At 44.8% G+C, this 16,181-nt stretch overlaps 7 protein-coding genes; 4 read left to right on the forward strand and 3 right to left on the reverse strand.

Moving 5' to 3' along the window:
• Positions 1 to 3,936: 3,936 nt before the first annotated feature.
• Positions 3,937 to 5,793, reverse strand: FFUJ_08127 (related to TRI13-cytochrome P450; the record flags this gene model as incomplete). XM_023581207.1 has 3 exons in its annotated part: positions 3,937 to 4,644; positions 4,697 to 5,266; positions 5,314 to 5,793. 3 exons carry the CDS (start codon positions 5,791 to 5,793, stop codon positions 3,937 to 3,939), a joined length of 1,758 nt encoding a protein of 585 aa, XP_023433847.1.
• Positions 5,794 to 6,324: 531 nt separating this feature from the next.
• Positions 6,325 to 7,155, forward strand: FFUJ_08126 (related to D-arabinitol 2-dehydrogenase; the record flags this gene model as incomplete). XM_023581208.1 has 2 exons in its annotated part: positions 6,325 to 6,899; positions 6,954 to 7,155. The coding sequence occupies 2 exons, from the start codon at positions 6,325 to 6,327 to the stop codon at positions 7,153 to 7,155; spliced, it is 777 nt and encodes a 258-aa protein (XP_023433848.1).
• A 573-nt stretch (positions 7,156 to 7,728) lies between these two features.
• Positions 7,729 to 8,493, reverse strand: FFUJ_08125 (related to decarboxylase DEC1; the record flags this gene model as incomplete). The annotated part of the gene is made up of 1 exon (XM_023581209.1): positions 7,729 to 8,493. One exon carries the CDS (start codon positions 8,491 to 8,493, stop codon positions 7,729 to 7,731), a length of 765 nt encoding a protein of 254 aa, XP_023433849.1.
• A 689-nt stretch (positions 8,494 to 9,182) lies between these two features.
• On the forward strand, positions 9,183 to 10,177 carry FFUJ_08124 (related to 15-hydroxyprostaglandin dehydrogenase; the record flags this gene model as incomplete). XM_023581210.1 has 3 exons in its annotated part: positions 9,183 to 9,231; positions 9,287 to 9,815; positions 9,865 to 10,177. 3 exons carry the CDS (start codon positions 9,183 to 9,185, stop codon positions 10,175 to 10,177), a joined length of 891 nt encoding a protein of 296 aa, XP_023433850.1.
• A 319-nt stretch (positions 10,178 to 10,496) lies between these two features.
• FFUJ_08123 (related to steroid monooxygenase) lies at positions 10,497 to 12,683 on the reverse strand (the record flags this gene model as incomplete). XM_023581211.1 has 5 exons in its annotated part: positions 10,497 to 10,593; positions 10,656 to 11,351; positions 11,402 to 12,168; positions 12,223 to 12,256; positions 12,376 to 12,683. The coding sequence occupies 5 exons, from the start codon at positions 12,681 to 12,683 to the stop codon at positions 10,497 to 10,499; spliced, it is 1,902 nt and encodes a 633-aa protein (XP_023433851.1).
• Positions 12,684 to 13,140: 457 nt separating this feature from the next.
• On the forward strand, positions 13,141 to 14,454 carry FFUJ_08122 (related to flavin oxidoreductase; the record flags this gene model as incomplete). The annotated part of the gene is made up of 1 exon (XM_023581212.1): positions 13,141 to 14,454. One exon carries the CDS (start codon positions 13,141 to 13,143, stop codon positions 14,452 to 14,454), a length of 1,314 nt encoding a protein of 437 aa, XP_023433852.1.
• A 604-nt stretch (positions 14,455 to 15,058) lies between these two features.
• FFUJ_08121 (related to lipase/esterase) lies at positions 15,059 to 16,143 on the forward strand (the record flags this gene model as incomplete). XM_023581213.1 has 2 exons in its annotated part: positions 15,059 to 15,350; positions 15,410 to 16,143. 2 exons carry the CDS (start codon positions 15,059 to 15,061, stop codon positions 16,141 to 16,143), a joined length of 1,026 nt encoding a protein of 341 aa, XP_023433853.1.
• Between the last annotated feature and the right edge of the window lie 38 nt (positions 16,144 to 16,181).

Consider the following 16,181-nt stretch of genomic DNA (forward strand, 5'->3'; position numbering starts at 1 on the left):
AATTATAAAAGGAAGGCTTTATAGTAACTAATAGGGGGCTAATTAAAATATAATAAAGCCTTAGCCTTTTATAGTATTAGATCCTTAAGCAGAAAGAGAAGCAATTTATTAAATTATGCCATTTCTTTAAGAATAATACCTTACTAAATACTAAGCTATAGTTATTTAGTTAGATATATCTCTATATCTATATTTAGTAAAAATAGCTATCTTTAAGTTAATAGGCATTATATAAAGCATTTTATGACTTTATGTCTATAAATATAACTGATTAATAGAATATAATATAATATTATTAAATTAAATAGATAGTACTTAGGCCTGACTTTATTTAGTTAATTAATATTTATAATAAGTTAAAGGCATAAAGGATTGAAATATATATATTAATTAATGTATACTTACAGTATATTATATGGCTATATATTAATATATTAGCTAATATATTATAAAGTGTACTTAAGTAATACCTTTATATTCTAGAGAATTAAGAGAGTATGCCTTTTATTATCTAATTAGATTGTAATAATAAGACTCTTATAATAGTTAAGGCTTATTTTTACCTTTTATAAGCGCAAAGCTCCCTATAGGCTACTACAGCTTAATAGATATAATTCTATAATTATTAGATATATAGCAAAAGTATATATAATAAAAAGATTAAAAGTTAGTGGCACCAACTTAGCGATAGTTAAGTAAGGTATTAGCGCATATATATATATATATATATATATATATATACTAACTGCTTATAGAAGTATTTTAGAAGAATTATAGCTAATAGGCATTTCTTTACTAATTCTATTCTAGATTAAATTACTATTTTATATCTTTTTATGCTAATTATATATATAGAACTCTCTAAATTTATATATATATAGAATTTATATTATATTTGTAAATAGTATAATAGGCTATATGTTCTTCCTGGTTAGCCTTAAGTCTTATATTATTAGCTAGAGATCCTTAAAATAAGGAGTTATACTTATCTAATACTATTTAATTAACTATAGCCTCTTAAGGAGCTTTTTAAATATAATAATATTAATCTTAATATATATTTGCCTTAAAATATAATTATAATATATAAAAAGATTCTTAAAGGGCAGATCTTTCCCTAAAATACCCCTAAGAACCTAAAGCTCTCTATATACTTATATCTATAGGTATAATTAGAAGTATATATATTTAGTAAGAAATAGCTAGCTATTAGTTTTCTAGAAATACCTATAGGTAGGATTAATTGCATACAGTCTTATTTAGCTATATATAATATTAATATATAGCTACTTAACTAAAAGACTTAAGGTAATATTAATTAGGATAAGATTAATTATAGGGTTAAAAGCTAGCCTTATACTATTCCTTAAATCTCTATAGTAGGGCCTTTAATTATAAAGGGCGCCCTTTAGCTTTTTCCTAATTTTATTTTTCTTTATCTTTCTTACCCTTTTAATTCTTATTTAATGTTATAGATTAAAGAAATGCCTTAAATGCATTTAAATCTTTATATTATCTCTTTTTTTTACCTTTTATTTTCTTAGCTTTAACCTTAACCTTAATTTTAGCTTTAATATTATTTTCCTTCTTTTTATTTTATATAGGTTCTTTTTTATTCTTTATTTCCCTTTTAATCTTTATTATATACTTTAAAGTAGGTATTTTAGTTTCTACCTGCTTAATTGCCTGCTTATTAGGCTATAGGGTATTACTGTTTTCTAAATTATTTTATATATTAAAGTATAAAAGTATAAGGAAAACTAGAGCTTTAGCCCTTATAGAGAGTGTAATACTTACTGCCTTAAAAAAGTCCTTTAGCTATAAGGTCTTATAAATAGTATCTCTATATATAATAAGTCTATTTAAATATATATTAGTAATATAGCTATTAATAAGTTTTTACTTTATTAATAAGAACTCTTTATAGTAGCTTAATATAATAAAATAAACTATTTTATTATAAAATAAAAATATAGAGCCTAATAGGGCTATAATCTTACTTTTAATGTTTTTACTTTTAACTCCTTTATTATACTTTAGTATAAAAATGCCTAAAATGACTTCCTTAAGGTATCTTAAAGCAATATAAAATATAGCCTTTAGTTTAATAGTAATTATACTTTTATAGCTTATTACTGTAATATTATACTGCTAGCTTTTAGTAGCTATATTAATAGTATTAGTATATATAATAGAAATTAGTTATATTTATTCGGTTTAAATTATTATTAAACTAGGCCTAAGGGGGCTACTTACAGTAAGGTTAATAACCTTAATAGCTTTAATAAGTGGTTATTAATAGAATAAGTAAAAACTAGTTTCTTTAAGGGCCTTTAATTCTATATAAAGTTTATTATAGCTATAGCCAGTTTTAGGGCAGAATTTAGTATAATCTATAATAATAAAAGTAAAAGTAAATAGTTTAGCTTTAAATAGCGCACTATAGGCTTATATAGGTATATATAAGAGAGAGGGCTATAGCCTTTAGTATAGGCCTTAATCTATAGTGCTATATTATAGTAATAATATTTAATATAATAATATTATATTACCTAGAAGCCTAAAGGGGCCTTTAGTGCTATATTAGGGTAGATAGAGTAAAAAAAATCCCTTAAGATGAATTTTGGCATAGATATCGATTTGGCCTTCCGTACCACCAGTCATAGTGATGCTCTGGGCTCCATACCTCGGTCAACCTCGTTTACTTCGTTTAATCGTATAACTTCTCCACAGCTTATCTGCACTAATCCTTTTCGATGTTCTTAGCGTCTGATGGCCGGTATCCCCGGACTTGATGTTTCTTGATTACTGTCTAGACGGGTATTCTAAGCAACTAGATAGAACAATGCGGTCTGGGATCGACGGCCAACGCCCATGGTGGTGGAAGTGGCATTGGTCGTTCTCGTACTCATATCGTCAGTACTACCAGACTCCTGTTTTTGTGCTTACTAGGCCTAGGCCAGTGTCTTTTACAGAAATGTCGGGCTTCTGCTGCCAGAGCCGTTAATGTACCCTCCAATTATAAAGCTGAGCCCCTCAACCAAGCCAGCCTCAGCTGAGAAACACTAAAGCATTAGAAAACGTCACCAGAAGTCACCATTGGCTCATCCGACCATCCACTATGAGCGAAACTACAACTACCGGTCATCAACGGTCGCGCAATGTCTGTAGACACAATAGGCAATTCGCCGCAGAGGGCCCTATTCAAAGATGGCTCTCTCTTCACCAAGGCCATGGTACTCACCTGGAAACCGCAGCAGCTGTGGATGGTTAGTCCCGGCTGTTAATTCCCGAACTTCAAGCCGGTGGATGACGACCTTTAACACACTAAAACGATGGCAGCATTGTGCATATCGGAAACCATGAGGACCGAAAATGGCGTCGCTCAAGCCGTGCAGTCTTTACACCACCATCTCTCGTGGGACGTTCTTACGTGTGACTTGTTGCCCGGCAAGGCAGCAGCCTGTACATACCATACTAAGCGGTTGGACAAAAATGATAGAAAGAGATTCAAGAATGGGCTGAGGCTATCTCTTAGAGCCTCGAGTGTTCTCAGTAACCGCCAAGAATTGACTTGACTAAAGTGCAGCTGTGGGTAACAATTCCTGCATGCTCCAACATCGGGCTTACCAACACACGGGCGTAGAAATTACCCGAAGCCAGTGTATACCTTGATTGCAACATCGCCAGCTCGTTTAGGCTCGCTCGTTGAATTCTGAAAGGATTTCGGAAGCCTGATGTCCGCCCCTGTCATAAAAGTCCCGCAGGCGACCGCAAACCAAGAGAAGAGACACTCCGCAAGAGCACCCGTTGAAGCTGATTCTTGGAGTAGATCGCCTGCAAACTCTTAGCACAGTGATTGAATGTCGAAGTACATTCTATGGAAATGCATACAAGACATACGTTTTCGGCACCTAATACTCGTCTTTCAGTATATTACAAAGGACTCCCTATCCTTCTCAGTCGTACATAACTCTCACGCGGCTCTACCCCAACATTCTCTACAACATCCTGAGTCCTGAGCTCAGGATCAACGCGGAGAAACTCAAAGTTCCACATAAGCAACACCCAGAAGATCCGAAGCTGGAGGTAAGCAAGCCTCCTCCCAAAGCAGCCTCGTGGTCCACTACCGAACGTGAGAAACGGCCCCTTCATGGCGTTGTAAGTCTCAACGCCTTTGTCATCAACATCTATCCATCGCTCGGGTATAAATTGCTCGACATCCTCTGCGCGCCACTCTCCGTATCGACTCTTTGTACCCCGTGAGCTCTCACTCCGAACAATCTCGGGGGTCTCGATTGCCGGCTTCATCAGGCTGGGTCCGTTTAGTGTAAAGAACACGACGGTGCCTTTTGGAATGGCGTGTCCGAGAATAGTTGTGTCGGCCATTGCTTCTCGACTTATGATTGGGAGCACCGCACTGAGACGCAGGATCTCCTCGATGACAGCATCAAGATATGGAATGGATGAACTGGTTATCTCGTCTATCGTCGGCTGGCGATGCTCTGCAAGAGCGCTGGAGAAGGCATCTTGAAGAAATGATCGGAGTTTCCTTTGTGCTTGCGGAGCATCCGCAATGTATCTCACACCCCACGAAAGAGTAGCACCGGTTGTATCGTGCCCTGCGATAATGTATCCAAACAGCTGTCAAAACCTGTTAGTCATCACTATCGACAAGAAGGCGACGGAAGCATACTTCGTCGTAGATGCGCCGGCGATGGAATCTCGGTGGTCTATTGGCCTTCTTAGCAGCGGCGGCTTCTCGAAGTACCATAAACTCGAGTGCCGAACGTGTTGCCCATTCGTTATCGGAGCCATTTTTGGAGATTGCCTCGACCGCCTTGTCGATCTCTCGTCGCGTCCACTCCTCCCTAACTCTGGCGGCGTTTTTCAGGTACGGAAAGTGACTAATGACCCAATAGTGCCACCGGGGTATCGGCGACGAGAAGCCAACTGATGAGCTCTCAACAATAGTCAGGGTTGCATCTAACTCTTCTGTCAAGGGATGAACGGGGAAGTCCACAATCTTCGTCTCGGGCTGCATGAAGGTAACACCCGCGCTAGACCTGGCCAACATGTCATCCAGCTGCCGTTTAGTAGCGCTATTTTCATCGTCTAGTCCAAGGGAGACAGCTGTGATAACGTCGAGAGTAGCTCTTTGGAGGTCTCTCTTTCCATCAAATGGATGTTCAGCGGCATGCAAGCACTTCTCGTGCCAGAGTCTAACGAGACTGTTGACTTTGGAGTATATCTCTGGACCTGAGACCTTGGCCTGATTAGAGTTGTTTTTCCGACTGCGTCTAGCTACCTTACTTGGTTGAGAAACTTTGGTGACATGAGATCCCTCATCAGCTCTCTGTGCTTCTTGAACTTGGGATCCACTGTTTGATAAGAAAGCATCTGGTGGGGGATGATACCTGCAAATGCCTCCCGGGCTCTATCGCTGCGATCAAAGTCCTTCAATCGTTTCGAAAGGATATCTTGGGCCTCTCGAAAGTCCGATAGAACCACTCTCGGCTTTCCGAACGGGCGGATGAAGACTTGACAGACTGGGGAGTTGAACTTCTGGTTCTGCATCGCAAACCATCGGCGTTGCTCCCCTGTGTGCTTCTGATGCCCCATCAGGTCCGGAAGGTCTCCGAGGAGGCGCTTTGTGGCATGTTTGTTATATGGTATTCCGGGGATAGGCTTGGGAAGAGCACGATTGTATAGGTAAAAGAATAGAAGGAAGATAGAAAGGGCACCAGCTATAAGTTCAAGCCAGGACATGGAGCCAATACGAAGAGAGAACATATTACTGCTTGGTAAAGAGGATCAGGTTCCAGCTCGCCAGTATGTGATGGATTGTGACTTGATTTAGGAGGCAGGATATTGCATCTCACTATATTTGAAAGAATTCCAAGTCAAACCTCTACATAATAACCTGACAACTATAGACTATAAAATGATCGACATTCCTCCTATGACTTATTTCCACGGAACTGGGTGAATATATGAACCATGATAAGCCCACTTTAATCATGCCCGACGCTGGGAGCACTAACTAAACATTGCTGGAGTTCCGCGGGGTTAGCGCCCTCTGTACAGCCATTCCGAAATACAATTCCGGCTAAATTCTCCAACATACAGTCTTCACGGGTTATGGGCAGCATTGTTGCCTGTCGGTTGACTAAAACAATATATGAATTTCGTAAACTGCTCTGTTAAAAATCCATCTTACTCTCATTATCTAAGTAGATCAAGATCAAAAGTTCGCACATCTGGCTCGTACATCCTCTAATAACATCAGTAAGACAAATCTAGATCATACAAAGCCGAGCAACAATGGAAGACCTCAAAGGCAAAGTCATCGCCGTCACGGGTGCAGCATCCGGAATTGGGCTTGCAACTGCTCAACTACTGTTCTCTATCGGGGCCAAGTTATCCTTGTCCGATAGATCACCCATTCCACTTGAACAAGCCACCCAAGCCCTTCTCGCCGCGCACCCAAGCCGTGATAGGCAAGACATCCTGACAGCAGAGGTCGATGTCACATCTAGTGCAAAGGTCACTTCCTGGATCGAAGAGACTGTCAAGAAATTCGGCAGACTTGATGGGGCAGTTAATTCAGCAGGAATCAGCGCTGTCCAGATGGGCCGGGGCCGGATCCGCGACCTGAGCGATGAGAGCTGGGCTCTGTGCATGGGAATCAATGCCACGGGTGTCTTCTACTCTATGCGTGCTGAGCTCAACGCCATGGTTAACGGAGGGAGCATTGTCAATCTGGCAAGCCTGGCTGGTGTGATCGCAGTCCCTGGAGCTGCGGAATACGGAGCGTCGAAGCATGCAGTGGTTGGTCTAACAAAGACTGGAGCCAGAGAAGAGGGCCAAGCTGGCATTAGAGTCAACGCAGTCGCACCGTAAGTCTCCCTTGGAGTACAGGAGGCATTGGACTCGGTTAACATTGAGGTTAGTGGCCAGATAGATACTCCAATGACTCAGAGTGTTCCTGCGGAGTTTACAACCTTTCTGAAAGAGAAGGTTTCCATGCAGCCCATCTCGAGACAGGGACGAGCCGAGGAGGTTGCGGCGTTGATTTGCTTTCTTCTTAGTGAAAGACTCTCGTCTTTTATAACGGGCCAGATCATTCGCATCGATGGGGGATCTTCAGTGTAGTATAGAATATAGTTTTTGAATCCAATGACCGAATCGTTGGTGGTAATGCCAACCTGTAGTTTCTTAGAATATTCTACTTCTTTAGTAGCACAATACGACGTTTCTGCCATTCTGGTCTACTGCTTGTTTGCCAGTCACTACTGCATCCATAAAGTAGGTAGTTGAGGTAGCTGGAAGTCTAAATACAGAAGTTTAAAGCAACTTGGCGCGGCTAGTCATATTTGAGTACGTGCGAGGTGCGTAATGTAACCATAACCTTTCAGGTCAAAGTAGCACTCTTACAAACCCAGTTCAGGCGGTATACCAGCGATGTTTTGGTTCTTTCATCGTGTTCAGACGTGGTGTGGAGAACAGAAAGGGTTGGAATATAATTCTCTGGGTTGATCGGATTATCCTATTTACATAGCACGTCTGAGGAACTTGAATCGTTGGTATTTCTAGGCTACCGGCCACCTAATTCACATACAGTCATAAGGGCAAAACATATATCAGATGTGACTCTAGCGTAGGGAATTTACAATTCAATAGCGATCTTTATACCAACATGCCACTTAAATGCCGTTCCACCGGCCCTCAGACAGGGAAGGTCTTTGAGATTGGATGCAGAACACCTCTGGCATTTCTGCACATAGTTGCGCCAGCATATCGCACGACCTTGAGTCGATGAACCGGATCAAATTCTGAAACATTGAAGAGACCAATGGACCCCTCACCTGCCCAAACCTCAGCGTGTGTAACCTCAAAGGCGGTAGGAATGAATTCCCGGAGAATCGGGGGATCATGACTATTCGCCGCAGGGATCGAGCGGAAGTGAAGGCTCTCGCGCATCATGCCGCTCAGAGCACCCCAGTCTTGAACTTTCTTCTGCGGCTTGAACCCAAACTGGACGAGCTTGCATCCGGCGGGACGCTCAACATGGCCCGTGATGATACCGTTGGGCGCTGAATTGGCCTTGGAGGGATCCCACTCAACGTTGCCCATAACCTTGGGGATGCCCCAGCGCTCCCTTCCGGCATATATGGCGCCTTCGTTGTTGAGGATGAGCTCGATCGAGAAGGGTAACTTCCTGCCCTCCCATTTGACCTCGACCTGACAGACAAACTCGTTGTATGCGCCAATGGGACCCATTCCGTAGTTGAAGAGGGTGAGCGTAACAAGCGGTTCATCTTCCAGCTCGCATTCTTCAGGGATCATGTCCTTGACGGCATTGTATGTCGTGTGATATCTGACGGAAAGAATCTGGACATCGGTGAATTCATCCAGGCCAGCTGGGTAGGGCGGAGAGCAGAGAGGGATGGGGCCTCTGGCCTCCTTTGTCTTGAAAGTACCAAAGGGCATGGTCGCTGGATGTGGTGGGCTTTTGGATATATAAAATAAGTTGGAATAATATTCAAGTTGCTAGGTGAAGGCCTGAGGAAAAGGGACAGAATATTATATGTAATCAGATATAGTAAATTTAGTCTACTTGTATTTGCTTTCACATCTGAATTATAGTCAAGATGATCGCATAGTATTAATGAGATTCGGAAGGTCCGAATAGTGGTTGATTAGCCTGTCGCCCCTCATTTCCAGGGCTTAACTACCTATACTGCAATACGATCAATAGTTAAGCAGTGCTGACCACTATTCCACAACCCTACAGGCCGCAGTGGAATAAATGGTGGAGTGAAAAGCCGAAGTGTTACGAGCTTTGAGGCATTATCCCCACCACATTATTTCCATGGAATCAATCAGCTCATGGTCGATTTAGCTAACGTTTCCGTATAAATGTCCCGCGGAACTCGGAGGTAAAGGAGACCCGCTAAATTTGGTTCCATTCCGCTTCGGCTAGAGTCCAACGGGAAATAGCCTCCCTTATCACTCTTAACATCACAGTTTACTGCTCAAACCTGGGGCGAAGAAACAAATTTGGTGACTTGGACTCTTGACTAGGAATCTCAATTGACTATTAGTCGCAGCATTCTTCACATAGCCCTGTCTGCTTCACAATTCACTTACAGCAAAGGACATTACCTCATCCTGCTACCATGAGCGATCTTCTCCACAAAACAGCTTTAGTCACCGGAGGAGGTTCAGGTAAGATGTCTCTCGGTACATTTCTGCGTCCCTCGATCTGACTTTTTGAACAAAGGGATCAATCTGGAACTTGCAAAGTCTCTCAGAGGCAAAGGATGCGCAGTCCTCATCGCTGACATCGCACTGAGTCCACCCGCCGCTGCATGGCTAAAGTCTCTTGGAAACCAAGTGAATCCCCAAGTGGTATTTCACAAGACTGATGTAACCTCACTGGAACAACTACTCGAGGTCTTTGAGGTCTTTGAAAAGAGGCTCGGCGGAGTACCCGATATCGTAGTGCCCGGCGCTGGCGTGTATGAGGGGTCCTTTCCTGGGTTCTGGGATGACAGGGACGAAACACTCAGCTACAAGCTATTTGACATCAACATGATGCACCCGATAAGAATTACACGCATCGCGATCCGCAAGATGCGTGAGGTCAAGAAGCCAGGCACAATCCTCCACCTCTCAAGCATTACAGCCCAGAAGCCCTCCGTTGTTCTTCCGCTGTATTCTGTATCAAAAGCTGCTATCAGCCAATTCGTCCGTTGCATGGCGCCGCTAGACCAGATGTGCGGCATCCGAATAGTCGGCATTGCGCCGGGGTAAGTTTAAACTCCCCACTGAGCTGCCAATCTTGCTCACAACATTTAGCTTGGTTGACACACCGCTGCTTCGGAATACCGCAGGAGCACAAAATCACGTTGATCCGTCTACAGACTTCTTGCTGCCTACTGAGGAAGTTGTAGGTGCCATGGTGGCATTGCTGACTGACATCAAGTATGCTGGGGGCACGGTTCTGGAGGTTGGTGATATTGGGAGTTGGAGGGAGGTGCATTTATTGGGAGATGCTGGTCCCCAAGGCCGATCAACTCGCGCAAGAGCCAAGACAACCGAAGCCACAGCCAAGCTTGCAAAGATGTTGATGGGAGAAGAGAAGCCTGTTCCTGGGTCTTCCAAGCTATAACGACCTTCAAATGATATTGTCTCACTGCTTCTCTAGAGCCTTTGTGTAGAACTTGCGTATATTGCCAATATTACCGCAATAAACTGGTTCTTGAGAAAGTATATTTGGCTGAGGCTAGAAGGACTATGAATACGGCTAATGTTAACCTCTAATTGACCGTCACAAGTATCATTGCCGTCAAACCTTATGCAGCCAACAACAGTATGCTATTACTCAGCAATATCGACATTATCAACAGGACACGTAGGACTAATGGTAACAATAAGTAAAAATGCAGTTTATTTATATCCAGCCGGATATCGAAGTCTCTCTAGTCAGTCTACGGCCTCGAGGTTCCATTCAGGACATTTTCAACCTCTTCATCTACGTTACGTCTTTCGATCTGCTTAGAATGTTTATCAAAGTTGATAAACCAGCTAGGCTCAAATGTTAGTCGACACTACTTCACCAAAGGTATAAATAAGAGGTCAAGACTTACGTTGTATCCGGATAGTCAGCGGGGTTCTTTTCCCTATAAGTGAATCCACTCGCCAGCCAAGCAAAAGTCAAGTCCTCACTATCGCAAAGACTCTTCCACTCAAAATCCTCCCACCTCGGAGTACGCAACAGCTCAAAGTAGTTAATCCGACTACCAGGATGTAAACTGTTAAGTTCTCCGCCAGCAGTCCCGTTCTTAAACGTGCTGCTGCAGTTACTCGCCCAGACCGTCTTGTTGAGCCATGCGAGGGCATGCTTCTGGTAGGCAGCAGGGATGTGAGCCTTGGGCACGCAGTAGCTGTAGTTCTGGGTCTGAAGCTTGTTCACAAAGTCGGCGATGTACTTGGTCACCATTTCGATCGAAGTCACCAGACTGCCATGTCCGAGCGGAGAGAATGGACCCAGGAAGCCGAAGTAGTTGGGCATGTCTTGCGCTGTGACTGATAGGTATGACCGTGGGTTATCGTTCCAGAGGTCTTGGAGATTGGTTCCGTTGAGGCCGTTGATCGGGAAGCGAGGGGCGCAGGACAAGTCGAAGCCTGTGGCGCAGATGATGGTATCCACGTCGTTTGTTTCGTGACCGGATGAAGTGCGGATACCGCTCTTGGTGAATGCATCGACTGTGCCCCAAATTACTTGTACCTTTGGCGACGTGAGAGCCTCGAGATACCCATTGCCGGGCGTTGGGCGACGACACCTATGCCTTAGTAAGTAATCTTTCCCACCTTGTGATTTCTCTTGACTCACCCAACAGCAAAGTCCGGTAGTAGCGCTTGAAGCAAGTCCTGTCTCTCTCCAAGCTTGTTGGCCATCTCATGGATTCCATACTCGCGAGCAGCCTTTTGCTCCGGAGAATGGTTTACGTAGAGACCGAAACGGCTGTTGAGTTCCTGCTCGATCTGACGTCTATACTGGAGATATGTCTCTGGATCCTTGGCCCAAGCAGCCTTTTGCTCTTCGGAGTAGTCATAGTTCGATCCACCGGGACCTGCAAATTTGGAAGCGAAATTGGTGGTGATCCATGTCGGACTTCTGATATGCACATATATCTTCTCTGCGTCATTGAGTATGGCGGGTAGGATCTGGACACCACTGCTTCCATTACCGATCAGTGCTACTGTTTTCCCCTTAATGTCTTTATCAGCATCCTGTGGCCAGGCTGCTGAATGAAGCATTCTTCCCCCAAACAGTTGTCGATCTTTCACGTTGGGCCATTTCCAGTGATTGAAGAAACCGGTGCAGTTGATGAGGATATCACACTCTTCCACAAAGGTAGACGAGGTCTCACCCTCTGTAATACCTGGACTAGAAATGACGAGATCTCTACCGTCGGTCTTGGTCACAGTGACCTGCCAGACCTCGCGCTCTGGTATCCAAGAAGCATTGGTGATCTTGTGAGACGTTTTTATGTAACGCCGCAAATCATGCTGTTCGGCAACTGATCGTATGTAAGATAGGATATCCTCTTGCTTGGCGTAATACGATTTCCAGAACGGGTTAGGTGCCCAGGAAAACTAGTAGACTGGCTATATTTTGGCACTCAGCGAGGTGGCTTGTGGTTCACTTACTTGGTAATTAGGTGCTGGTATGTCGCAGGCGCATCTAGCAGGCCATTAGCTTGAACATGAAACAAAGGGAGAGATTAAAGAGAGCTACATGGAAATCAATCAATAGAGAGAGACTTGAAGATTTCCCGTGCACAAATAGAGCATAGTACGGACCCTGGGTAACGATTCTCATACCACGTCCCTCCAACATCAGCGTTCTTTTCATACACCTTGATACTAGCATTTTGTATATTACCAGTGCTAACAGCCCTGGCCATCGAAAGACCTGCAAAGCCCGCGCCAATTGCAATAATTCGCACTGGCCGAGGCGTAAACGTGGGAACTCGAGATAGAGCATAGGCCAGCTCATCAACATCCTTGTAAGCCTCTGTGCCTTCTCCAGGGTTGGGTGGTCCAGGAGCTAGACTCTGGAAGTGTTTGATGGCGCGGTCTCGCGAGCTCATTGGCTGATTTGTTGGCATCTTGAGCTTTACCGCGATGTCTGGGAGCCTAGTGAACGAGAAGAGAAGGGGATGGTATTATGATTGCTTTTTCGCGTATGATTATGAAACTGTGTAATGTTCTTAAATCAACCAACGTCAGTCAATATATGAACAAGTTCAGGCTGTTAGTCATTCAGTCTTGGTCTCCCTGCTTGCCGCGGCTCCCAGGTTTCGGAAATTATCCAGTTCCGAAACCCCCAATCATAATTAGGTACTACTTCCGTGGAATTGGTCAATACAGCCACTTTTGGTCTAGGCACGATATAAGATACTTGATAGTTACTTTTCTGGGAGTAAGTCTGACAACTTGGCCTACGTAAATTGACCTTTACTGGTTGATATAATAATTACAAATCGCTCATCCATCACATCACATCACATCCTGATTACACCTCGTCCTAGTCTCTCTATACATTCTGTCTAAACAATACGCATCATGGTTCACGACTCGCAGCTCAACGCCGCCGTGCCAGGCATCCCTTTCTTTGCACCAGCACAGGATCCAAGCACAGGGACTGCAAAACAGCTTGAACCAGACACTCCGACGATCTTCCGTCCCCTCAAGATCCGCGGCATCATGCTGCGAAACCGTATCTGTGTGTCCCCCATGTGCCACTACTCATGCGCCGCAAGTGGACCGCAGACGGGTGTCTTGACTCCTCTGTACTATACTACCATCGGCCACTATGCCTTCCGAGGAGCAGCGTTGGTCATGCTGGAAGCAACTGGTGTTACGCCTAATGGCCGTATCAGCGTCAACTGTCCTGGGATCTGGAACGATGCGCAGAGAGATGCCCTCAAGAACCTGGCAGACTTTGTGCACTCCCAGGGAGGTCTTATCGGGTTGCAGCTTGGCCACGCCGGGAGGAAGGCGAGCACTCTGGCGCCGTGGGTTGCCACTCGTATGGGACAGGGAAGTGCTAGGGCTGATGAATCTCAAGGCGGGTGGCCTGATGACGTTGTCGGGCCATCCGGAGGCTTGGATTCTGTCTGGGATGGAAAGGCTAGTCAAGACCCAAAGGGCGGGTTCTGGGAGCCGAGAGAGATGAGTATTGGGGAAATCTCCAACTTGATCAGAAGCTTTGCGAAGGCAGCAGAACGAGCTGTCTGGGCCGGTGTAGATGTACTCGAGGTTCATGTTGCCCACGGTTATCTCCTCCATCAATTCGTCAGCCCTATCACGAATCAGAGGAAAGACAAGTACGGTGGTAGCTTCGAGAACCGGATACGGCTAGTCCTTGAAATTATCCAAGCTGTCCGAGATGTCATCCCCGAATCCATGCCTCTGTTTGTCCGACTCAGCGCAACTGACTGGATGGAGAAGTCAACCTTGGGCAAGGACCTAGGAAGTTGGGATGTCCCCAGCACGATCCGCCTTGCAAAGCTTCTCCCTGACTTGGGCGTTGATGTCCTCGACGTCAGCTCCGCAGGGAATCATCCACAAGCCGCCCACAACGTGTTTGACGCTGGAAGGGAGCAAGCTGCCATTGCGGCGAGGGTGAAGGAGGTACTGGAAAGGGCAGGCAAGCGGATGATCATTGGTACTGTCGGTGAGATTACGGATGCCATCCAGGCTAGAGACTTGGTCCAGGAGGGCGCTGCGGGTAGTGTTGATCTAATTTCGGTCGGTCGGCAGTTTTTGAAAGAGCCGGGTTGGGTTTTGAAAGTTGCTCAGGAATTGGGCGTGGACGTGGCTTGGCCGCAGTTTATTTCGCGACCGCAGATATCTCAGATACTCACAAAGCTCTAAGCTGTAACATTTGTGACACGAGAGTTAAGGTTTGGTCATAAATGGGAGATATGTATTCTTTTAAATTGCAATCTCTTACTACATTTAATGTAGATATTTCAATTATAGAGTATATACAGTAAAGTATATATATTAAATAAGAAATTTAATTTAAGATAACTATATATAAAATTCTATATAAATTCATTTATACTTTAATCTTATTCTTGCTATTTTTACTTTACATATATTCTGTAAAAATCATACTTTATTAACATACCCTAGAGGCTAGGCCAGTACTACCGGAACCAATCAGATAGGCAGACAATAATAAGACCCTGCACTGACCAGAAGACTGGAGACACGGAGCACACGGAGCAACCCGCGGAATCTGCTATCCCACGGAATCACCAATTCCGTTGCACCATTCCATCCAGAATGGCATACGAAAAGTGCTCCATAGGCTGGACAGCAACAGTAGGAGCGAACAGCCAACAGATCCGTGAATCTCGTCCAAAGACTTCCGTTGATATCGCTGCCTGGGAACTCATATACCTGAAGGTTAAGCCGCATCTTGATTGAAAATAAACACACTTGGCGTTTTGCAGGCCAAGCCTTATAGCTGATGTCGGTCAACGTACGCCCGAAGTCCGTGTCCGACAAAGTCCGTGCGACTCGCCTCGAACTTGTCGATCGCCTCGAGAAACAATTAGCAAACGCCAAGCAATGGTATGACTTTGACGACCCTCAAGACTACCGAAAAGCACGAGCAGAAGGCACTCATGGATTTGATCGTCTACAAGTGAATGACCAAGCCCGTTTGGTTTATGCTCCCCGGCGGGATGGGCAGAGGATTGAACTCCGGGTGATTGAACCGCCTGCACCCTCCAAGGGTGTTTTCCTCCACTTCCATGCAAGTATGACGACGCGATACGCCAGTGTAGCCATGGACTTCAAACTCAGTGCCCTTCTTTAGGTGGCTTCGTCATTGGGAGCAACGCGTCTTACGACGGGTACTTGACGCGTATCTCCGAAGTATCCGGCCTGACCGTCGCGTCTGTCGAGTACCGCCTCGCGCCGGAGCAGCCATTCCCAGCTGGCCGCGATGACTGCGTGAACGCGGCCCTCTTTACTCTTTCTGCTCAGGGCATCAGTGATCTTGGCGCTCCCTTACGAGTAATCGGTGGAGAGTCGGCTGGTGCCTGGCTTGCTGTGGCTGTTGTCCTGGAATTGCGGGATGAGTATGGAATCGACGTTAAGTCACAAATCGCTGCAATCTGTGCGAGCTATGGGATATACGACTTGACCTACACGCCTTCCTTACTGTCACACAAACGGAACATAGTCATCAGTCGCGAGAGCATGATCAAGTTTTCAGAGGCGGCCTTTGGTCACATCCCGTTTGTTGAAAGGAAGAGACCTGACATATCCCCGTTGTATGCTGACTTGGGTAACCTGCCCCCAGCGCACTTCCTCGTGGGGAATATTGAACCACTACTCGATGATAGCATCTTCATGGCTGCCAGGTGGATAAACGCTGGGAGTGAAGCTGAGCTGCATGTTGTTGAGGGTGCTTGTCATGCCTTTACGCTATTTGCACTAGGTAACGTCACTAATGTTGGGGTTCAGGCAGTGGTGGACTTTATACAAGCGCAATTGCAAAGGTTTGCCACGTCAATGTCTATGGCGAACAGCACTCAGTCATCTTGAAGGAGGGTGTTACGATAGCTATCGCAGAATTATGCATC

Source organism: Fusarium fujikuroi, chromosome FFUJ_chr07 (assembly GCF_900079805.1).
Source record: "Fusarium fujikuroi IMI 58289 draft genome, chromosome FFUJ_chr07".
Taxonomy (NCBI): Eukaryota; Fungi; Ascomycota; class Sordariomycetes; order Hypocreales; family Nectriaceae; genus Fusarium; species Fusarium fujikuroi.